Source organism: Saccostrea echinata, unplaced genomic scaffold, assembly GCF_033153115.1.
Source record: "Saccostrea echinata isolate AGI-Se365-2 ecotype Australia unplaced genomic scaffold, CSIRO_AGI_Sech_v1 ptg000020l, whole genome shotgun sequence".
Classification (NCBI taxonomy): Eukaryota; Metazoa; Mollusca; class Bivalvia; order Ostreida; family Ostreidae; genus Saccostrea; species Saccostrea echinata.
In genome coordinates this window covers 7897791-7923151 of record NW_026889769.1, presented here as the reverse complement: position 1 = coordinate 7923151, position 25361 = coordinate 7897791, and the positions used below count along the sequence as shown (strand labels likewise).

General features: G+C 31.7%; 1 protein-coding gene across 1 annotated transcript; it reads right to left on the bottom strand.

The window, feature by feature from the left end:
- Window positions 1-5348: 5348 nt before the first annotated feature.
- LOC133189866 (uncharacterized) lies at window positions 5349-24873 on the bottom strand (the record flags this gene model as incomplete). Its single annotated transcript, XM_061325261.1, has 6 exons — window positions 24789-24873; window positions 11071-11365; window positions 10332-10462; window positions 7121-7188; window positions 5875-6038; window positions 5349-5767 (listed from the first exon to the last, which is right to left on the bottom strand). Coding segments are annotated over exons 1-6 (1101 nt in total), but the record flags the coding sequence as incomplete, so codon positions are not given.
- Between the last annotated feature and the right edge of the window lie 488 nt (window positions 24874-25361).

Below are 25361 nucleotides of genomic sequence, written 5' to 3'. Positions count from 1 at the left end.
CAGAGGCCCATTTAAAAAAAAATCTGACTGCTTTACTTTTCCTTCAAAATGCTTCACCCGGTGTCTTTTCAGTGTTACCGTACTGTACATGTATACATGTACAAATTAAGGCTTTCCAACTTCAATTATCTTTTCCCTTGAATAATGATGTTTAGTCGAACAAGAATACCTATTCCAAAATTTCCACAGGTCTATACATTGTGAAACTTTACATACGTTATGTTCAACTTCGTTATTATTTGAGAGAATTAACGATACGTTACACAAACGAACTTTTTTTCTGATATCAGCAATATATACCTATTAGATTTATGTACATATAGATAACGAATAATGGTTGCCAAATGTTGTAAGATTTTGTAATAACTTCATAAAATGTGTGCAAAAATTGTATAAATTTATATAGAAAATGGCACAATTAAGTCTCATAATTGAACGTCAAAGAAATCCTACAATTTCTTTATATTTTAGAAATGTATTTTTTATGTCATTCCAATTCAAAATTAGTACCTAATTGTGGTGTAACATATCAAAGAATTACAAAGGATACAAAGAATTAAGTGCATAATATATATATATATATATATATATATATATATATATATATATATATATATATATATATATATATATATTAAACAAATATAAAAAGAAAACACAAGAATCCTCAAAATTTCAATTTTGGATATATATATATATATATATATATATATTTAAAGTTATATTTCATGAATAATAATATTTAAAAAAAAAAAAAGAAAACAAAAATAATTCAATGCACTAATTCAAATGCAATATGTGACTAAGATACATATAAGAAGAAACATTACCCACCATTTGAACAATCTGAGATTCCATATTTCTGTACATTACACTCCTGGGATCTTTGTAATCAGTATGATAGGGGACTTCATCCAGTTCAATATCAGTCAGATAGGTTACCTCCCCTGATGGTATAGTAGTAATATCTATCCTGGATGTGGTAGATATAGGTTGAAATGTTGTTGGTGCTGTTGTTTCTCGATTGATAGGGTTTATTGTTGTTGAATTTATTGATGGTGTAGTTGCTGCTGTTGTTGTTAATGGTGTTGTTGTCACTGGTGTTGGTGTCACTGGTGTTGTCTTTTTTGTTGTTGATAATGTTGTTGTTGGCTTTGTTGTTGTTAGCTTTATTGTTGTTAGCTTTATTATTGGTGTTGTTGGCTGTGTTGTTGTAGTCTTTGTTGTTGTTTGCTGTGTTGTCTTTGTTGTTGTTGTTGGCTTAGTTGTTGTTGTTGGCTTAGTTGTTGTTGTTGGCTTTGTTGTTGTTGTTAGCTTTATTGTTGGTGTTGTTGGCTGTGTTGTTGTTGGCTTTGTTGTTGTTTGCTGTGTTGTCTTTGTTGTTGTTGGCTTTGTTGTTGTTGTTGTTGGCTTTGTGGTTGTATTTGGAGTGTTTGTTGTTGATTGAGTTGTTGATGTTGATGGTATTTTTGTCGTTGGTATGGTTGTTGCTGGTGGTGTTGTTGATTGCGTTGTTGATGGTGTCGGTGTTGTTGTTGTTGTCGTTGTCGTTGTTGTGGTTGTTCTCACTAAAATGTTAACCATGTACAATTTACATTTCACGTAATTTTTTTTAAAATGTCAAGTGTCTGTTACACGCGATTGTCATATCATTTCAAGTTTTCAAAAGAATCGGCATTTACGTATATAAGCGCATTTTTTTAATGTCAAGTAATTTGAATCAGAAATTAAAATCACTCAGTATTTTTGTTTGTCATTTTCTTTAACTATCATAATAAAGGTCATATAACTTTTTTTTAATTTAATCTTTCAATTAACTTTCTGTAATATGACATAGCAACGTTTTTTAAATTTAAGGGGGAGGGTGTGTGTGTGGAAGGGGCAGACAGACAATAATTAAGAATGGAAAAAAATACGTGAAAAATCTTTCATAGGGAAATATAAATAAATAAATGCAATAAAACAAAAAACTATCCAGACCCCCCCCCCCCCACAACCCTGATATTACATGTAGGTACCTGTACATATATGTTATGTGCCAATCGGGGGTAATAGTCAGCAAAATATTTCACTACGTTCTTTCAATACTTTTGAGGTAAAAAAAAAAGGAAACTTTTATCATACACATAATACTATCTATGTCTATCTACAGGATAGAATGAAGTATTGGTCTATTTAATAATATATGTACACAACTTAGCTGACATTTTTTTCTTCTTTTTTGTGCAATCTCTGTGTAAAATTTCTGTGCAAAGTTTTAATTTTAACAATAAAAAAGCTTTTGAAATACTAAGTACTATTCACAGCAAGAACCAGCAACAAGAAGAATTGCTTATTTTTCAATAAATCCAAAATAGGAGTTGCACGTCTTCATTGTGTGCATATATAATTACCATGCATAATTTCAAGAATTTGGAGTTAAAAATGCTACATATTGCAAAAAATATGTACCCCCTTTCAACGATGGACTGACGAATGAACGGAGTTCAGCAGCTTTAGTAGACTCGCTGTTGACGATGCATGTTAAAATTCCTCCTCATTGGAATATTTTTTTTTAATGTAAATCAAATTCAAGGTACTTTTGTTTCAAGCATATGACCAAGTGTAAGTTAGCTAATTTAAAGTAAAAGTGGAACACGACATTTATGTACCTTCAACTTCTTGAACAGACGTTTCATCAATAACGATTGTTGCGGAAATCTTCATAGATTTTCCAGAAGACATGGCCGATTTTATAACATTGACGACCATTACCACAGTAAGATCCGGGACAAGTGGTGCATTCGTTGGTGCTGGTGTACCACTAGTCTTGCCTGGCCCCTCCGTAGCATTGGGGGATAATATCGGAGGTGGGGGAGTAGCAGGCGGAGGATTAAAGATAGTTATATACACGAAAACAATACTGCCTGGCCTAAAATAAAAGAATGAATGCAAGTATGAAATAAAAATGAGTCTTAGTTGAAAACTGGAAAGACAATAAAATCATTTTGAGCATTATAACTTACTCAATTCCAGTGACTTCCGTGCGGTTGTACCGTTCAGACAAAGTACTGTTCTGATACAAAGTATCCATCTGTGAAAAATAAGAAACATTTCGATTAAAAAATTCCGTTCTTTGCTATGTATACTTAAGAAATAAGGTATCATTTTTAAGCATCTATCGGGATATAAATACGGGTTGGTCACGATATCAAATTCCATAAAGCCCGAAGGGCTTTATGGTAAATTTGATCTCGTACCAACCCGTATTTATAGCCCGATAGATGTTTAAAAATGATACCTTATTACTTATATTTACATTTGTGACTTATTCATATTTTATATTTGCCTGATTATAATCTTTAACGCGTGAAACGTTTTATTTTTCAAACCCAACGGCACGTGTTTGATCCTCTGATTGCGCGTCGACCCTTTATGACGTCACTGAGAAATTACGTCGAACGTTTATGACGCGAGGAACCCGTGTTTATACGGATATAGATACGCATTGCTTTCAATAGTGTTATATAAAAGAAAACATTTGCAAATGTAAATATATATATATACATTTGTGGTATCTCTCTATTATATAAACATGCAGAGAGCAAATATCTTCATACCTGTATGAAGTTTTTCGAAGGTCATAGGTCTTTACGTGACCTAATCACACAGCGCAGTAATATCTACATAAAAAGACTTACTCCACTAAGCAATATAGCATGTTTTTCATGCATAAAAATGTACAAAATACGCAAGTAAAATAATAATCATTTTATTTACAATGTAAACGAGTATTTAATACAGTTCTTGATCGATTTTACAAAGAGAATAGAAAACTACGCGTTATAAGTTTCATGTCTGAGCTGCATAGTCTCAACGTTTACCCTTATTTTTCTCGCAGACCTCTGAATGCTATAATTTTTTTCCATTAAACTTTACTCACAATAAATTTGAAAATCTGTTGAAAAATATCAATGTAATGCAATCACGCCACAAACAGCTGACAAACACTGCACCTCGGAAGTTCGGTAGGCACACCTCCATCATCGAGATCGTTGTGACGTTGTCTTAACAATGTAAGCTGTCGCCAGTGTCTCCGTGTCAACATCATAAATTAATAAATATGCCTTACCGAAATCGTAGATTTTATGTTTTTGATCAAATTTTGCACTTGATTTCAAGTTATCTGGTCCGGACAAGTGTCTCCATCCATCCCTTTCCGACCGAAATTCCTCCAACTTTTTAGTATCCAACATCGGACGTGTTTCTTGTGTTTTTTAACATCGAATATGGGTTCTCATGAATACAAAAATTCCCAGACACCAATATGCTCACTATAATAATTGATCACATGTAGCCTTTCACAGAATATTCCCTTCAAAACAATCCTTTGCCAGATGAATTTGAAGCGTAACCGCTTTTCAAGCCGATTTACACCTAGCGTAATTTGTCAAAATCTACGACGTACAGTTAGTGCAATATTTATATTCGATTACATTCGATTGTCCGTCTCAAATGTATATATAAGTAATAAATAACAAGTTTAAAAACTTCAATGGGAATTGAAGTGGGTCGGTACGTGATCAAATCTTCTGAGAAGGCCTTCGGCCTTCACAGGATTTGATCACGTGACCGACCCACTTCAATTCCCATTGAAGTTTTTAAACTTGTTATTTATTTCTTAAGTATATAAATAATATTTCATCCAAAGCGATGTTTTTTTACTTAGCAAAAAATTAGCAATCTTTTCAATCGCTATTTTGATTTGATATAAAGTATAAAAATCGATTTCCCCATCATCACCTTATTGACTAACACTCTTGTTCAGTTTCTCATCTTACAAACTGTACAAATTCTGAGTAACGCTATTTTTTGTGTGCTTTCCATCTGCTTAATTTTTTTTTCACCATGGAATAAGCACTAGAACTTCTGTCCTTCTTTTGATAATAAAAGTTTACTCACGGCATGTTCGAAGTCCTCTTTAGCTGTTTTATACTCAGGTGTATTAGAGTCGTTTAACTTTTCATCCCAAGTTTGGTTGACTTTAATAACACCTTCGAAAATTACAGGTTTTGGTGGAGCTGGAAAACAAAGTAACTTTTAGGATGTTTTTGAAACGATATTCTCGCGTTTCTTTTATAGTTTTTAACAAATGTTCTCATCTAAATGTTTAGTGGAGGTAAAATGTAACCGTGAACACTTCCTGCGGGTCAGGGCTTATGGAACATGTAAAGAGCAAAAGAAAGGAGAGAGTTACCTTCTGTTGTAGTAGTAGGAGGTTGTGTTGTGGAAGTTGGTTCTGGATGAGTTGTTGTTTGTTCTTCAGGTGCTCCAATTGTGGTGGGTGTTTCAGTTTGCATTGTTGCCGGTTCTTCAGTCGTTGTTGTTGCCTTTTGAGTTGTTGTCGGTATTGTTGTTGGAGCTTGAGTTGTTGTTGTTGTAGCTTGAGTTGTTGTTGTGGGAGCTTGAGTTGTTGTTGTGGGAGCCTGAGTTGTTGTTGTGGGAGCCTGAATTGTTGTTGGAGCTTGAGTTGTTGTTGTGGGAGCCTGAGTTGTTGTTGTGGGAGCTTGAGTTGTTGTTGGAGCTTGAGTTGTTGTTGTAGGAGCTTGAGTTGTTGTTGGAGCTTGAGTTGTTGGAGCTTGAGTTGTTGTTGTGGGAGCCTGAGTTGTTGTTGTGGGAGCTGGAGTTGTTGTTGTAGCTTTACTTATTGTCGTAGGAGCTTGAGTTGTAGTTGTAGTTCTCTGTGTTGTTGTAGGAGCTTCCGTTGACATTGTTGCTACCCCTCTTTCTATAATAATGAAAACAAAATAATCAAATACTTTCAGTACCTCCAGAATTTTAATTTCTTCTACAGGCCATTCTTTATTCTTATGATTATTTCAGTAATTCCTGTACCCTGAAGATGGACTGTTGTCGTTGGGTCTATCTTAATATTAGGAGCAATCTGTTCTATTTTTCCTGTCGTAATAGCCTCTTGTAGTACGTCTTTGACCGAGGTCAGTGTCACATCAATGCCGGACGTAAATACGGCATTAAAGACGTATATCACACTCCCGCGGCTGTTAGAATGAAAATGAAGATTAATAATTAAAATCTCTAAAAATGTATTTACAAACTTTAATATTTCCTCATTCACTATGATAATCTGATTGTAATAAAATTGTAAAGAGTATTTTTGCATTTTTAAGGACCGTTTACAGCTATTGTATACAGTAAAGCACGCTTAATTATAGCGAACACGATTATAATTGATGCTTATAGCGAAGTGATTTTCATTCCCCGTGACTTTAAAATATGTTGTAAACTTAACGGATATAACGAATTATAACGAAGCAAAATCATCCGTCCCTGGCACTTCGTTATATAAGCTTGTTTACTGTATCCTTATTCCTATGAATATCACGTAAACTAGATGCTTGTAATTTCGACAGAACTCAGATTTACTTTTCGTTTACACGATTCATTCAAATGAAAGAATTTAGGACACCCTATTAATAGTGAGGACAAATTGTCTTAAAATTTTGTCGTATTTCATTTTTACTTTTTGAATTGAAGATTTTGAAAATAATTTCTTATATGATAATTATATCATGAAAATTTACGTAATATTAAAGATGAAAACGACCAAAGGCAAACAATAATCTTTTATCACAATTTTATAATCTAGCCACATAAGTATTGTGCATATGTCTCTGAAATTATATGTGACCTTTCTTAAAAATGATGTGGTCCTTTATATGTCCAAAATACTTGACCCGCGATTTTATTTTTTCTTCAAATAATGCGTGAAAAGAGAAAATAAAATATCATTCATCCATATGTATTAATCATACACGACATGGTTTCGATTATGGGCAAAACTTGCCAGGTGACACCCTTTTCTATTTGTATTTTCATTATTTCCAATGTCTATATTTTCGAACGAATAGCTCTGCTTATTTAGACGGCGTTTATCTATATTAAAAACACCCATATCTTCATCTACTTTCAATCAAGGTCATTTGAGGTCTGTGGTATTTCAATTTGTTATAGTTTTTGTCCATAGAAAATACACTTGCATTAGCAGCATATGATAAGTATTTTATCAATTTACCCTAAGTTTCGGACCATGTAATGATGCAAGTATTCATTAAAAACTTACCGAAATCCCGTGCATTGTGCGCTGTCAAACTTCCCGGATAGAGCGCTACTTCTGTAAAGAGTTGTAAGCTACGAAAAAAAGAAAGAAAAATATTTGATGACCACAAACAGAGAGAGCAGGTGAACTTTAAGATCCGTTATCAAAATTAGTATGAAAGCAATGGTCTGACAATAACTATATTGATATTAAACTTCCATCCAACGGTAGGTTATAGGTTATATTGGCAAAAAAGGTCATTTTGACGGCCATTCTGAATTTTGACAAGAGTGTTGAGAGCCCTGAAACATCAATTTATTTGTCAATAGTTTGTGTCGGTTTGAAGATCAAGCTCCTGCGTATTGAATCAAGTGGACGATATAAACACCACATTCAGGTGATAATGGAATATTACTACACAGATAGGGAAAGATGACAATGAAAAAGCTAGAGTCCTTCCGTTTGTCACATAGTTTAGCCGATAGTTGGCCAGTAATGTACATAGTAAAACATCCATCTACGAAACAGATGTGGCTGATGTGTGATTTCTTTATTTCGGGTTCACTAGGATAAAACGTCATCGATATACATGTATCAAGGAAACGGCAGGAGTTTTCTTTTCATGTAGGAGTTTTTGAATGAATTTTGCTTCATAGGAATACAAAAAGCAGGTCGCTTATTAAAAAGCAAATTTATGCACAAAAAAAATTCTAATACTAGTAGATTGTTGGCATGCTACATAAATATAGTCAATGAGTAACTCTAGTTTCTGTTTGATATCAGCTGTAGAGTACTTAAAAGTTGTGCGTAGACATAGAATGATTCTTAACAAGGTCATTTAATTTATAGATGAATGAATCTGCATGTTATACAAATCATATACAGGCAATTTTAATTTAATCAGTATTTTATTATGTAAAGTCAGTTTACATAATTGGATTGGACATCAGGCATGGCCTATATAAGTCCTCTCCAAGAAGGTCAAGGTTACAAATGTTAAGAATTGACAATGATTTACAATCATGATGAAATAATTCATAATAAGTTACATTAATTTCTTTTGTTAACTAGAAATGGGAAAAAAGGAGAGATAAATTAATAAATTCACAAGAGTTATTACTTAGCATGTATATTCACTATGCAATATAATGAAAAAAATAAAAGAGTGCAAACAAACAACAAAATAGAATAAGTAAACAAATGAAGTGCAAAAGACAAATATGCAAGGAAAAAAAAGCAAAGAAAATAATATTATTAATAATAAATAAATAAATCTGGAACAAGCAAAACACTGGATAATAATAATAATAAAAAAAAAAGAATGAAAGTGCAAAAGACAAATATCCAAGAAAAAAATACAATATATATACATGGAAATGCTGAGATTTGAAATAAGTATAAATATCAAAAATATTAGGAAATTAATATTAAAACTTAAATATGAAATAACATCAAAATCGCTTTGAAAACTTGATGTATAGTTGGACTGCATCAAAAATTGAACAGTTAGTTTTATCAGGTAATTGCCTATCACCAAATAGCAAAGTATTCAAAATTTGATCAGGAGAGAGGGTTTCTAATTCTATTATACTCTGAAGACTATCAAAAAGTATCATTCTCTGATTATTATAGGCAGGGCATTCTAAGAAAAAATGATAGTTATATTCTCGTTCGGATATCCGCACTTAGTACAAGATGCCATTTCACTTAAATACTGATTATACAGGTGAGCATTTAGATTACTAGATTCATTACGTAGTTGACAATGTATAATGTTTTCCTTACGATTACCATAATTAAAGATCTTGACATTTTTTATTCTGTCTATAGTAGGTTTCTTTAAGATATTCTTGAAACTTGAATAAGATTCAATACATTTTGTTTCTAATGGTAAACTGTTCCATAATTGTATAGTAGAAGGCAAAAAACTGTTGAAATATGACACTGTCCTTGCTTGAGGTATGACAAAATTAAAATTACCAATATTCCTAAGATTGTAACCATGATTTGGTGGCATAAAAGGTAGGACCATTTCTTGCAAATAGAGAGGGGCTATACCATACACAATTTTATAAAATAACAAGAGTTTTTGTCTTTCACTTCTATTATTTAATGGTTCCCAACCTAATTCTAAATACAGAGCATTTCTGTATGAATTTTTCCTAAGTCCTGTTATTATTCGGGCTGCTTCTACTTGAATATTTTCTAAAAGATTTGAAAGTTCCTGTGAGCAATTATCCCAAACAATGCTACCATATTCTAAAATGGGTCGAATAAAAGCAAAATAGACTTTTATCAATGCACTCCTATCTAGCAAATGTTTCAACATTCTTAAAAGATTTAGCCGAGAACAAGCTTTTTCATATAAATTATTTATATGATTTGGCATCATTGTGGAAAAGGAGTCCAAGATGACAGTGTGTTCTAGATTCATTAATAATACTACCATTAAACCCAAAATGGACTGGCGGATGGTCATTCGAACTTCTTGAAAAATTTAAATTACAGGTTTTGGTTGGATTAAAACCCACAGCCCATGTTGAAGCCCATTTATTAATTTTATCTAAGTCAGACGTAAGTGATATTGCTGCTGCATTAACATCATTATCTACAATTATAAACAGTGATGTATCATCTGCAAATAACCTTGTATTATTAGCTAAATTATCAGTTATGTCATTAATATACAGGAGGAATAAGAAAGGACATAGAACAGAGCCCTGAGGAACACCTGCAGATATAGGTTTAAAATTTGAATAGAACCCATTTAAGGCCACTCTTTGAACTCTGTCATCTAAATAATTTCCAATCCATTTTAATAATGTACCTTGAATACCATAAGATTCTAATTTAAAAAGTAGACCTTTATGCCAAACATCAAAAGCTTTTGAAATATCACAGAAGATAAATCTAACATCTTTACCTTTATCTAGGTTTGATATAATCGTATTATAAATTTCCACTAATTGGTTGATAGTTGAGTCATTTGGTTTGAATCCTGACTGGTATTTTGTTAAGATATTGTTTTCTAATATAAAATTGTACAAATATTTAAAAATAATTTTTCCATAATCTTGCAAAGACTACTAGTTAGTGAAATTGGTCTATAGTTATTAACTAAGTCAGGACTACTTTTACCCTTAAAAACTGGGGTAATATTAGCTTGCTTCCATACATTTGGTAATAGATAATATAGGCAATAGATAATATTGAAGTCAGTGTTACATGTAAATACCATTTTATCACATTCTGTCGCTGCTTTCTTGTACTCAATGGAAGCTGGATCATCATATTTGTCTGTCCAGGTTTGTTCTACTTTAATGCTGCCCTCAAAAACAGTCTTTGGTATATCCTTCTGATTTGAAGCTGAAACAACACAAGATTCTTGTTAAAACATTGTCTTAAATGAGTAATGTAACATCTTTTTTAACAGAAGATGTCTTTTCTTAGTTCAAATCTACCAAGTCCTTGTCTATTAACAGCATGCGATTTCTCATTTGTTACCGACACTGAAAATGTTATCTTGTCTAACTCATGTGAATTCACAGGTTTTGTTTTTAATATTCAATTACATTTGGAAAATTATTTAAGAAGGGATAATATGGACTTTGGGTTAAATTTTTTTCATCAGTCATAATATATAAATTTTCTATGTGCTTTAATCACACAAATTATATGAAACAGGGGCGCTTGTATACAGGACATTTTCGATAATTTGTCGATCATCTCAGATTGTGTATATTTCAAAAAATTGTCATATTCACCTATCAGCATGCTGAATACTTTTTCGGGAAAAAATGAAAACGATGATTCGTTGGAGTCTATCAAATAATACAATTTCCTCTGTATTTAACATTAACCATTGAAATTTCATTTTTTTTTTCTCCGAAACAAATCAATCATCCTTCTGTACTGGTACCTATTAATACTTTTCTACGCTTATTTTTATAAACACCCACAATCACGACACTCACATTGACTAGTTAAAAAAATCACAACGCCTGCTCCAGTAGCTATGGCCAAGAGGAATACTATAGAAACTGTTGCCCAGACAACCCGCGTCTTTTTGGCAGACCAGGATCCTGTCTTTTTCTGTCTGTGAAGACGTTCCCTCGACCCTCCATCGCTACTCCGATAGGGGTTTCCTGGAGGCAGATACTTTGGGTCAAAGCCTAGGGCTGCATAACCAACTTTTTGGGGATATAATGGGTTGTCATAATAATCTCTGGCTGGATAAGGTAAATATTCTTCTCCGTAATCATATCTATCCTGAAAGGAAACGTGAAAGAAAAAAAAAAGAATAATATGTAGTAACTTTTTTTGACCTGAGTTTTACTTTCCCATTTGTCTTTTTTTCTACGAAAAATTATTCAATTACAAATGGTCCGGTTGAAATTAAAAAAGTCGAACATCTTCAAGTTGCTTATGGCATGCTTTTGATAAAACTCAATTTTGACATCAACCTAAAATAAAATATGGCGAATTTGTTACCCTTTCTTCATTTACTAGGAGAAAAGGACGTAAAATTTAAGTGAGTATAAAATATGTGCAAATATTTTCACCATTTGAATGTAATTAAAAATAGCTATTTGAAGTTTCCAGATGGTATTGCAATTTTCTAACCCCCCCCCCCCCAAATATAATTTTAAAAAAAACTGAAAAATGACATATACATTTTTATTTGTATAATTGATTTATTTGAGTATTGTGACCAGTTCTTAAAATATTGGCTAAAATGTTGATGCAATCCATAGAAGGAAGTAATTGTATTTTTTTCTGTACGCATTTGCTAGTCAATGTCGGATAACTTACATACATGTACCTACATGTACTTGAGTCTCAAATTCAACTTGCATAAGGAACCAGTGCACATATTTTATGGTAATGAGGAAAACGAATGAGCGATAAAAGTATAATCAGGTATATTATTTTAAGGAAGTCACCTATGCCATTTCATTAGAAAGAATTTATATTGACAAACAACATCAAGATTTAATAGCATCGAGTCTGAATCAGAATTATTAAATATAAAACAGTTGATGGCGCAAATGAAAGCTAAAGTTATCCCTGACCTGACATCAATTTTTTTTTATCTTAGTAAATGATTTTTATTTTGAAGTTACTCTGAAGGTGATTATACTGACCAAAAAAATAAAAAATAAATAGCCTATCGCACTTTACACAATGATATTTTTACAATTACTAGGTACATAAACAGACCCCATTTATTTCTGGTTTGCGAAGTATTTCAAATTAATGAGTAAATGAATTCTATCGATTAAATTAAAAGGTTTTAAAAATCAGGCGAATATACGAGTATATATTAATTTATCCAATATCCGCCTTTAACTAATCTGTTAGGAAATTAAAAAGATAAATAAAATAAATTTTTGAAGGATATTTAGAGCTTTCTTACATTTAGCATTATTTTGATTTTCACTAACAGCCATGCAAGATATAAGCGTAAGATGAAAGAAATCCTTTGGGATTCTGAATAAGAAAATATTTTTCTAACTTTTGATAGTCTTTAAATTAAATCATTAACTAACAACGGAACAAAATTGTCATATTCACATCTATTTTGCCTTTGTAATTTTACTTTTCCACATAGCAAAAAGGGAACAGGGAAAGCCTCAATTTACTGACGAGCCACATTTGTAATTTTCATGGTTTTTCTTTTGATCTTAATTTTTGTGATCCTAAATTTGCAATTTATAGCAGTTAATAAATATGTATTTTTGCTATGCTTAAGTGACCTCTTGGACTCTTGGACTCGACGATAAGTTAGTTTTTCCAGATACATGTAACTAGCTCCTCCCCTTATTACAAATCTTTACAATGCGATTGTTATATGAACATAAATATTTAAGTGATGTATACTACTATATATTTATAAATGAAGTATAATTGATAAATATGATTTAGCCTAATTCTTTTATTAACTTTTGCACGTTTAAAAAAAGGATCAGGAATTAATTAATATCATTAGATAATACCCGATTTCCCTACAGCAGGAGATTTGGAAATACCATATTTTTATAATTTAATCCCATTAAAAGTATGAAAAAAAGTAATTTTCTTTCAAATATTTCATTTAAAAAAAGATTTTTAAAAAATTGTGCATAGCAAAAGAACATAGAGGAACCTGAATGCTATTTCATGTTATTGAGTTTATAATCAATTAGGTTATTAATGTGGAATGTTTGGTTTCAATACAAAGAGAATTCCAATTGTGCATGTTACATTGTTTTAAATACAAGATTAAATTTCATTTCCAACTAATTATTTATAAGAATTTGTGGTTCTCTACTTTGAAACACATTTATTTGATAGACATACATCGAATATTTTTTTGTTTTCAAAATTGATTATCACTTTATCTTAATCCTACAAATACAAGTAGAAAACTATACTATTACACTTCAGATGTAGAACGAGTGTAAAAATTCACTTAAAAATATAGACATGGCACTATACATATAGCACGATGCTGAATAAATTATTCTTAACCCGATCTTTGCTGCACGATAAGTACAAAACCTTTAGATATCATAAACAAATTTATGTCTGATAAAATTCTAATTTTTTTTTTTCGATTTATACGGCTCATCATTTAAAAAAAAAATTTCTCAAGGATTTTATTGACAAACCTATGCACATTTTTGTGTTAAGACGCAAAATTTCCATGGGGGTTCCCCGGAACTTTCTTAAAGGGATTAGGAAGTATATGCTTGAAAGACTTTCAACAAGGGTAGTTACCATACCTGAGGTACGCTCCTAGTTCTACTAGGATTTGCGCAGTTTTTCGAATTAATGAGTAAAGAAAAACACGTGCGAAAAGTTAAAAAGTTTTAGAAAAACATCTTTTGTTAGAATTAAAGGATTGAAATTTTCTCACAAAATAAAGTTGAAATTGCCTATTACATTTCATGATTCATGCATTGCCTTTGGGATTCGCAAACTTTTGCAACTAGGGTCAGATGAAATGTATTTAGGAACTTTTCCATTTCTTACTTTAATTTAAATTTTTAAGGAAAAAACATAATCCTATATAATTACTTTAATAGAATGCGAATTCAAAGTATATATTTCTTGCTACTTATAAAGATATTGGACTCAGATTTTGAAAAAGATAAGCACGGATCCAAAAGGGAAAAAAACTTAAATGTCTTTAATACAACTCAGCGGGATAACAGCAATTACTTCAATCTATTTTTCATTCGAATAATTATTTACAAAAATCGGGGCATCAATAGGAAAGCAAAGTACTTGCGTTCGAAAACGGATACTGGTAAAGAAAGTTAATATTTTTTGGAAACACAGTTTCACTAAGGCGAGAAGTCAACGGTTACAGAGTCCATGTTGGTTACCTGGCATTAATTCTATTACTTCGCAACTTTATAAGTGGTTTTACTTTAGCAAACATCAGTGTATTTAGTTTTTACAAATAAAATTTCAAGTGCAATCGTAAAATGGTAAATGTAAAGAGAAATACAAAGACTACTTATTTACACTCAAACAATAAATGTGCATGTTTTAATGGGTCAAAAGTAAGGCGTGTGCTCCAAGCTTTGTTCTTTTTGATTTATGTCATCCGGGCGTATGTTTTGGAGAAACTCCGATTTAAACAAACAAACAAAATCCCTTTTTAAGGACAGATGATACAAACAAAAAATGGATGCCTGGATTGGTATATATTTTTGGACCTATTTTGGTTGTAAATGATGAGAATAATAAATTTCTAAAATAATAAGAAATTGTAAACTTTCTATGATGTTCAAAATTCTACCTTTCTGCAACCATCCTTATTAATTTATACAACTTTTCGTCACTTTAAATCCAATTATTGTGGAACTTTGAATGAAAAATGAAAATTTATTCGGTTAAAGTTATTCATTTTACTCTTCTGAACATGACTTAAGTTGTTATTTTTAAGATTTTTGACAAAGGTTTGTTTGTATCATCTCTCCTTCAAAAAACTTCTATTTTTGTTTCCTTTTATTTTACTATTAAAAACTGCCTTCTTGAGGAATGGACAGCATTTGGAGCCCTTTATGAAGTATATCTGGGATACTCATTAAGATGATCTTTTTTAATTGATCCAGGTTTTGATTCAGCGACGTAAAACGTAGAATTAATTTCAGACAGCCTCACAAAATGTATTAAGGTCAAGATCTAGTTGATGACTTTAGACTGATTTTTGGCGTTAGATTCATTATGCATTCAATGTGAAATCATGTGAAAAGTAATCCTGATATCTATATTCAATTTTACATTATTTTATTGACAAACAAGTTGATGAAACAAGAATATCAGCAGTCTCGTTTAAAGTCGTCATTTCGTAAGTTCTATGGTCGATACAATGACCTTGTCAGCAAATACAATTTATCATTGAGTCAAATGCTGACTGACTTTTTCATACTAATTGTTAGTTCATTATTTACACACTGAATTGGCGACGGATTTTCCGTTATTACCCGATCATGACAAGGAGCACATGGCCGGTGTGAACGGTCGGCAGGGGATGCTCACTCCTCCATGGCACCTGATCCCAGCTCTGATGTTTTAGAGGTCCGTGTTTGCTCTGCTCCAAAATTTGTATTGTTTAATGGACTTTTGAGCTTGAATACTGTTCGTTATTTCCGTACATTTCGTTTAAAGAGGAGGTTAAGAACATACAAATTAATTACCGTTTTCTGAGAGACTGTAGGCAATCTGGATACATTTCCTTTAATTGTCTGATATGGAAAAACTCTCATGATTGCATGGCTTTCTTAATTTTTCATTGAAAATGACAGTTTAAGATATGATTGTTCGTCTTGTTTTCCTACAAATTATGCCCCGATACACCTTATGTGATGAAACTATAGTTATGAAGCATTTTAAAAGGAATATATTTCTCAAATTTTAGAAATCTGTAGGCACCTTTCATTTAGTAGGTCTTGACCTTAAATATGCTGATATTTGTTCAAGAAAATTTGAAGCGTATATGACTGTCACCATCTTGGACTAGGGATTACCCTAGTCCGTTTCTACACAGTGAATATAAGGGCGTGTCCATTTGCTTGGTTGTTACACACAATAAAAGCACCCTCAGTATTTTTTATTGAGATAAACGGGTCGCCATTTGAAAGTTTGGGGTTTCCTGAATTTTGGACCTTTTGAAACGATTACTTTTAGGTCCTCGTTTTGGTTTTGATACATGTATTCAATCACTATTAATTTCGAATTCGAAGAAACAAATGCATGAGATAAATATAGAATCTTCCATTACCCAACGGGTTGTGTGTTTTTATCCCCGAGCCTTGGCGAGGGGATAAAAACACACGAGTTTGATAAAAAAATCATATCCAACCACATACCATGGGAGATTCTTTTCATCGTTTCACACATAGCTATATCACATGTTTTATACTGTTTTATAGATACAAGTCCACATTAATTGACTTCATCAAATCCAACAAAAACCATTGTGACGTCGACGTCACAACCGTGGATATGAAAACGATATCCTATATATGAGCTATATATACCCACTGCATAAAGGACTAAACATGTGATAAAGAAAAGTATTTGTTAGAACATATCTATACTTATAAATTAATAAATTTTGCAAATAAACTCCGAAACGGGTGCACCAGAGTTCTTACTTACTCCTCTAACAATACACTAGCTACAAGCTGATGTCCGTAAACTATATTTAGATTTCACTCGCATAGTAAGTATCGTACATTAAATTAAAAGTCTACTTTCATTTTCTATAAACAGCCATGAAATAGCTAAAACGTGAGTAAGGTGGCGTTTCCGGTTGGCGGATCTAAGTTACTGGCAATTTTTAATGAAACTGACAACAAGCAATCGTTTATTTATTACAGAAAACGTCATCACTGAATTATTCAATCAAAACTCGATTTAAATTATATAAAAGAAATAAGTTGTGATAACCGATTAAAAAGGGAAATGTGCAAAATATTTTCGTCATTCACCGATCTTTATATTGACGGAAGCTTCTAGAACATCATATAGCATCGAGCCCGATGTTAAGAAAAAAACGAGGCGCTTATAGCTACATGACCATAAAAAAAGCTTTTGTGTAAATGGTCATAATTGAAATAATGGTAAATCACTGATAACACTATAAGTTGTGAATATGATTATATGTCGAAAGACTATTACATATACATGTATGTAGTAGGTTTTCCTAATAAATCTATCGGTAAAATTTGTATATATTCCTTACTGAGAGCATCGTGGCAACGAACCCGAAGTACAATTTGTTCTTCGTAATAAACTTGCTTACATGAAAAGAGAAAATTCAGGCCCGTAGGAAGCAATAGTAATTTATATATCGGCAAAATTATTGCCCCCCCCCCACGTGCCCCCCGGTTCCTACGGCCATGATTAATTAATGAAAAAGGTATTGTTCAAATACAATTAAAGATGTAATATTTTCCGCTTTAATCAATGCACAGTTGATTTCTGAATACAATCTTTTATAGCTGCAATAATGTAGCCCTCTCCTTTTTTGAAAGGGGGGGAGCAGAGAGAGAGAGAGGCCAGAAAATATCAGATCAAAAAAAAAAAAAAAAAACAACAAAAAAAAAAAAAAAATCGGAGAGAGCTACATTATTGCAGCTTACTCTTTTGTATCAAATACTCAGCCTATTCATAGGGCGTTAAAAGCTGATTTTTACACAGGTACTTGGGTCTTGGTTTATAAATATGTATGTACCTATTATTGATAGGTAATAAAGTAAAATACATTTTTACATATCAATAAGGTACAAACATATTTATAAACCAAGACCCAAGTACCTGTGAATTTTTACCCCCCCCCCCATCAATTTATTAGTAAAATGTGCATATTCGTCGCTTTTATCCTTGACGGAAATGAAATAAGAGCATCTGAAGTACAATATCCATAACATAGTATAACAGGTTTCACAATAAACGTCAATTAATGAAATTGCTATTTTTCAAGTTAAAAAAAAAATAATAAAACAAAACAAACACAACAAATGGGGGTTGGGGTGGATAGGTAAATCTACTTCCTGCGGGATTTGAACAAAGTATTTGTTCTTGCTATAAGCCTGTAGGCTGTCAGTAGAGAACTACAATATATTTTCTGTTGGTAGTGGTATAAATTCAATTCCCCGCACTTGCGCGGGATTTCATCTAGTTTATTTAAAAATAAAAAGGACATCATTTACTAGTATACGTTTACTACTGTATTCAAAGTTAACACTACTAAACTACACTTAATGAACACAAGGTACTGTTTTATAGTAGTATACGGTAAATATAATTATCTTCCATGGTTTGAGATGGAATATGGTTTTGGTATAGGCTATAACAATTCCATCCAATCGGACAAAAACGTACGCGTTAAAGAAGGTTTGACAAGACAGCTCCTGTGTCCCCATTCCATATTAAGGATTTTTAAGAAATTTTAAAACATACTACATGTATATTTAATGTGCTTTTACTTTCTGACCTTAATTTAATAATATCATCATGTTTCAAATTTTATGAGTTTCCATCTGTAATTTTTTCATGTCTTTTTCGAAAATTTCATTTTTATGCTGTTTTAAAAGCGCCCCGGGGTAACTTGTTGGCGTTATGCAAATTCTTGTACGTATAGTATAATTTTTATCTATATATCGAATTGAATGTTCTCCGTGAAAAAGGTGAAGATAACGAACAGTGATCGATCTCAAAAAATCTACTAGCAATACAGACATGTGAACATCTCTGAGGTACGAGTTATTAAGAAATCAAATGCAACAACGAAACATGAAAGATTCTGTTATCTCGGTCTACCTAGATTTATTTCCCTCTTTTCGCTTTCCTTTTGCTGTATACAATATATCAATTTAAAAAAAACAAAAAAACAAAACAACAAACAAACAAACTTCAGATTCGTACAGAAATGAATCCCCCCATATGAAATGATCTAGTGTACACGTGTAAAAATGTTACCACCACAGTCTTTCTTTTAGAATCGTAGCACGACATACATGTGTATATATATATATATATATTAGGGATGTCAATTTTGTCAGTAATTCATATTCGAATATTCAATGAAAGTATTCGAATATTCGATAAAATGAATAAAATCTGTTTTATCTTAAATATGCATCATCCTACTCTCATGAAAGGTTTAGCGTAGGTATACTTATATTGGAAGTAAAACTATATGAAGACTTTTGTAGGTGTACAATAAGAAATTCCATTTGATATTTGTCAATGTTTAAAATAAATAATTGATTTAAATGTAGAAAAGTATAATTTTAACAAATGAAACGTGTATTTATAGTAGCTCCAACTGAGGAACAAGTCATCTTACAAAAGGCAAGATAGTCGTAACGGTATACTGTTCAGATTTCAATACGTGTAATAAATTACAATTATCTGCATGATAAGAGATATGATTATAATCTTTGATACAATGTAAACAAATATTTCCATAATAATTTTCCTAGGTAATTAACTAATATCCCGATAATGAATATAAAATTCAGGATTATCTACAACCCGAGATAATCAAGTAATTTACACATTTGTTCTCAAATTAAGCCCTTTACAATATTAATTACAGATTATTTCTATCGGACATTCATTCAATGATCAATTATTATTTTTATTTTTTTTTGATAAGTATACTCTTCACGCCTTTTAGGCATTCTTAGATTTCATTTGTTGTCCTCGATTCTAGATCCGATCGTATCTAATAAAAACTAGGAAAGTACATGTACGTTCTGTATTATACATAAAGCATTATTGTACAATTCTTTAACACCTTACTCAAAACAAAATACATGTTATATAGTAGATTTATAAGCTAAGAAAGTAGAGAAAGAAACCAGGCAATCGAAATTGATCGCTAGTAAATTAAACATTAAAAATTTATATATATTATATATAAATCATAGATAATGATACAAGCAGCTCTCTGAAATGACAATGTTTACAAGTAAACAAGCCATCGTCTGATAAAACACGAGAGCAGTCCCTAAAAGACCTCATTCACACACACACACTTAAGTTCAGATTCAGGACTGGCATTCAAGAGTGTCGTCAAGAGGTCAATAACCTTTAGTATTGTATACTGATTATAAATACCCGACAAATCCACAGAGCACCCGTCTTAAAACAGATCATTGGTTTTGTTTTCGTCAACAACATAAACGGAAATACGGATTGTTTCATTTTTTAGGAAATTAATTCACATTCTTGTAATTGAGTAAGTTTAATGTTTAGAATGATATGCACTTTTTCAATTATTTGCGTTATACCGATTTTGTTATTGACCTTTTAACACTAGAAATAGCTTTGAAATGTAATGCGTTACAAGCGTAAAATATCTGTAACTTATGCTGTATGATATTATATTTTGCGTAAAATTCTATTCAAATATTATTTTCTGACTGGAAAACAAAGTTCTCTTCAAAAGCTATTGATTCATACCAAAATCAACCATACTGCGCGCTTATTTTGAAATAACCTATGGTTTTAATAAGTCTGGTACATGTATCAAGCTGGAATAACAATATAAACATGGCGCGTAATATCATTCAACTGGGCTAAAACAAAACAATACACCTTAATTTATCTTTTTTCAACTCGGTGAGATGACAAAGCTTTCTTCCGAAGAAAAATTCAGTCGGTAATTATTCAAAATAGCAGGCCATCAATAAGAAAGGAAACTACACGCACCCGAGTATGCATACTAGTAAAAAGTTAACATTTTGTTGGACATAAATTCACATTGGAAGAAAAGTCAGAGTTTACAGAGTATATTTTAATTTCGTTGGATTATTTATATTTTAGTTTCATGGCATCACTCATGATATTTCGTCTCCCGAAGTAATCTACAAGCAAACATCAAATGATGTATTTCTACAAGCAAACATCAAATGATGTATTTATGTGTGTGTGTGTGTGTGTGTGTGTTTTAACCGATTAACAGTGTAAAAAGTGAAGTGAAATACAGACTACAATACTTGTTTACACAAAAACAAGAAATGTGTACGGTTTGGGTTGTGTTGCAAGCTTTGTTCTTTAGGCTTAATATCATACTCCAGTGTATAGGCTTTGAATTTGATCAGATTTGAAAAATAACCCAAACAAACCTCTATTTACAAATTCTATTGGTTTTTTTTTCTTCTTTTAGCACTAAAAACTGCATTCCATAGAATATTGTGATAATTGTGATAAATAGTATTTCTTTCGAGCTCATCCCCTAGCCTTTTTTTTTTTTTTTTTTTTTAATTTTTACATTTTTTTCACTTGTTTAAGTGTACTCTATGATTCGAAGTACTACTTCCTGGTTTAAATCTGTTAACTATCGTCATAACTATTTTTATCTGAATTTAAAGAGCCCGGTGCGTGCAAATACCATTGTGTTAAAGCTTTTTGTCGAGATCACCAAGAAACAGAGAATAACTAGTTAGGACGTAAACGTTGTTTTTTCGATCATGTTTTTATAACATAAAAACTAATCTTGCACCTGCTTTTGTAAAATGTCGCCTAAGATCTGGAAGGTTGGTGGTGAGAACGAGAATAGTCACATTATAGATCACACAGTATACATTCCAAAAGAAACATAATCTATGATTAGATCTATAGCTTGTTGAATTGAAGAACAAATATGTGTCAGTAAGCTGAAGTCAAGGGGAAGAAAATAGAATTAAGATTTTTGATGAAGATGCTGATGAGGATGGTTGTAATAATAATTCACATATTTTTTTTACATGTCTGATTCCAATAGTTGACCGAGTAGCATAGCTTTTGAACTACTTACTACATGTAACTTTTCGGTTATGACTGGTCACAGAAACCGACATTTCCCCAATAGCTATCCAGGAAAGACTCAAATTTTTTTTGAAGTAAAAGTACTACTTATAGTTGTTATTGTGAAATTATAGAGATACATATTTCTACAGAGGTTCCTTCAAGGAGTTCATTCATATTCAAAATACTTAAAATACGCATTAAAAAAAGTTTTCACCGTTTGTTACCAACCATTAGCTATTTTATTTATACAAATATTTTTTAAGTTTAATGTAAAGATCTAGTAAATGAATGGTACCTATAGTTTTTTTTTCAACTTTGATAAATGAATAAAAGAATTCCTTTAATGGCATTAAATAACTATAGCTTGGTGAAATAATGTGTAGTAGGAAATATTGGAGTTTTTTTTTTTTTTTTTTTTTTTTTTTTTTTTTTTTTTTTTAATATTGTATCCAGATTGCCTACAGTCTCTGAGAAAACGGTATTTCCTATGTTACTAAACTCTTTGAACTATTCTGAAATTAAATATGTATAGGTATCCAGATTACTTTTCACGTGATTTCAAATTGAATTCAAGAAAAATCATAATTTTCTACGTAATTTAATTATAGTTAAGTATGGGGAAAGGTAGCCTTTAATTATTTACTAATATGCCATGATAACTGATCTAGCACCAAAAAGACAGTCTAAACTCATTTATTAGATCCTTAATTAACGGAGTGGATTTTTTAATTCCTTTTTTAATGCTGTATGTAGGGAAATTTTCGCCTCTGTTTTATTTTCGCCTCGATGGAAGACGGATCTTAGATGGAGCTTATTCAAAGAGGACATTATTATCTGCGAATATAAGCGAATTTAGAACAGCAGAATTGTTTGGAAGTATGAAAAGGATAAAATAACAGGGGGCGAAAATAACTCCTTATACAGTATTTTTTTAACCATATTTTATCGATTCAGTAAAACTCAAATGCATCACGAATATATTTCGGACTTCATCGAAGCGGTTAGTCAGTCTGGACCAAATAAGTTCAATGAGGTTCAAATTTAGATGATTGGAGGGGGGGGGGGGCTTAAAATCTTTTGCAAAAATATTTATTTTGAAATTACGAAAAAGTTTTAGTGATGTAGCCAAAGGTAATCGTTTAGGTCTCAACATTTTATCAAGAAAATATATATGAGTTCGAAACCATTCCTGAATGTCGAGTTTTTTTGGTTGAAAATGTTGGACATTACTCTATCTCTGCATTTGATATGGAGAATTGTCCTCAACAAATATTGCTGATCTTTTTCTGTTAAACCAGCAAATATGTTTTCAGTTAACCATTTTCGGAAATTATCTGATTTCATTTAAGGTAGCGAAAAAGAAAATTGTTATATATCATCCTGCAAGAAATGTACCGAGCTTCGGAGGCTGGGCACTACAAATCCGAAGACATTTCTAACAAAACACTTTATTTTACTTCTTGGAAACACCCCCTCCCCTTCTCCTTACATTGCTAGGAGAATATGATTGTTTATACATGTAACACATCCACACAGGCTTTATTAATATAAACAATGTTCAAACCCGAATTGCGATTTTTCTATGCTCTAAGGCAGTTGCCATGGTATTTTGGTACTTATACTTAGATTAAAAGCAAAATTTAAATTGTGTGTGCAGTATATACCCAAAATCTAATATAAATGTGTATTCATGCATGTTAACATATATTTCATAATGTTCTTTCTCTCTGAAGCTTGGTTGAACATAGTTAATTATTGTTTAACCGTTTTTGCAATCATGTATCATAACGATACTAGATATATTTCTTCCCGGCGAATGTGCATTTAGTTGAGAATTTCCTCCGGAACTATAAATACGAATTCTGTATTTTGTTAAGATAAAATTTTTAGCAAAATTTAAGACTTATCACAATAATACAAAAAAGATATCACGAAGACAATTGAAAATTTGTCACAGTATATAATCAATTATTGAAAAGGTCGGGGTCCCTACTGAAATAAACTAAAGATTTTTTTATGAAATGGTTTATGATATAGGAAATTAATCCATTAAAGTTTGGAAAAATCCCCTTTTTTGATCAACAACGAACACGTTAAGGTAGCAATACATGTAAAAATAGAATGGGGAGGGAGGGGGGGGGGGAAGAAAAAATACCCATGTCAAGTAATTCAAATCAAATATCTTCACGCGTTCACTTTTGTTCACTTTTGTACAGAATGAATGTATGTAAATATTCTCTATACTTATTTTATATAATTGTTTGATTGCAAGCACTGCATGTCTGGAAGACAGGAGTTTTAATTATTATCAAACTACCTTTTCTACAGAATAAAATTGACTGTTTGCCATCCCAAGTAAGACTTCAAATTCCTTAAAATACTATATAATCGTTTAAAAGTCGGTTTCTTTCAAAAAGCTGTAAAACACGCTTTTATAGGCTTTTTGAGACATTAACCAAAGCATAAATGGAGATATTTTACCACCAACTTCTTTCAAAAATTCTATCGAATTTCACAAAAGTCTCTGAAAAATCCCTGAGACGAGATGATATCAAATCTTTTGGATGGCAGGGACTGAAAATTCATTTCACAAATGCCCTCATCAAATGGCGGGTAAATTATGGGACATTCACTCACACAGCAGGAACCTTCAGAGGAGAAAAGAACATAACACGGTCAGTCCTTGTAACCTATTTCGTATAATTACACGTTCTGTGCCCAACTCACTGTAAAATATTTATGTGTATTGCTGCTTTCTTTGGGACATTTTGTGTGTGTTCTAAATATTTCCACGACATTTTTCACTATCGGTAAACAGTCTGCCGGGACTAAAAATCAATATGATGAAATAGATTAATAAAGCAGACATTATTACTTAATTCGGAGTCCTTACCTTCCTATGTCGATGTCCATCCATCGTTTATGGTTTCCTTCAGCAATTCAATCCATTATAAAGATAAAGAATATTGCGCAATGTTTAGAATGGTTCGGTTTCTTCCACTTTGCTTGAGAATAAGGATTCTAAAACGTAAACCTACATAGAAGAATATGTCAAATAGACCGGGTAATTCTCAAGGCGCACTGATGCAAATCAAGCGACCCGAAGTTTAAATACACAATGCACAAAAAATCAGCCATATTCTCATTTATTTATTCATGATCACCGACACATACACCGTAAACAAAATCTTATTTCTAATCAACGTAAATAGATAAATTTCTTTTCTGAGCATTCTTTTTTAAAGAAAATGAGAACGGACTTTTTTGTAAGTTTTTGCTAAGGAATATGCAAACTTTTAGAATGATTTAAAAATATGAGAAACTTAATCAGGAAATGTCACTTAATATTTGAATAAGGCAGAATTTCTCCCATATTATCAATTAATCTTACAATCCCTGGACTACACAGGAAAAAGTGACTTGCATAAATTTATATGAAATTCACATTTCTTTGCATGAGAAAGAG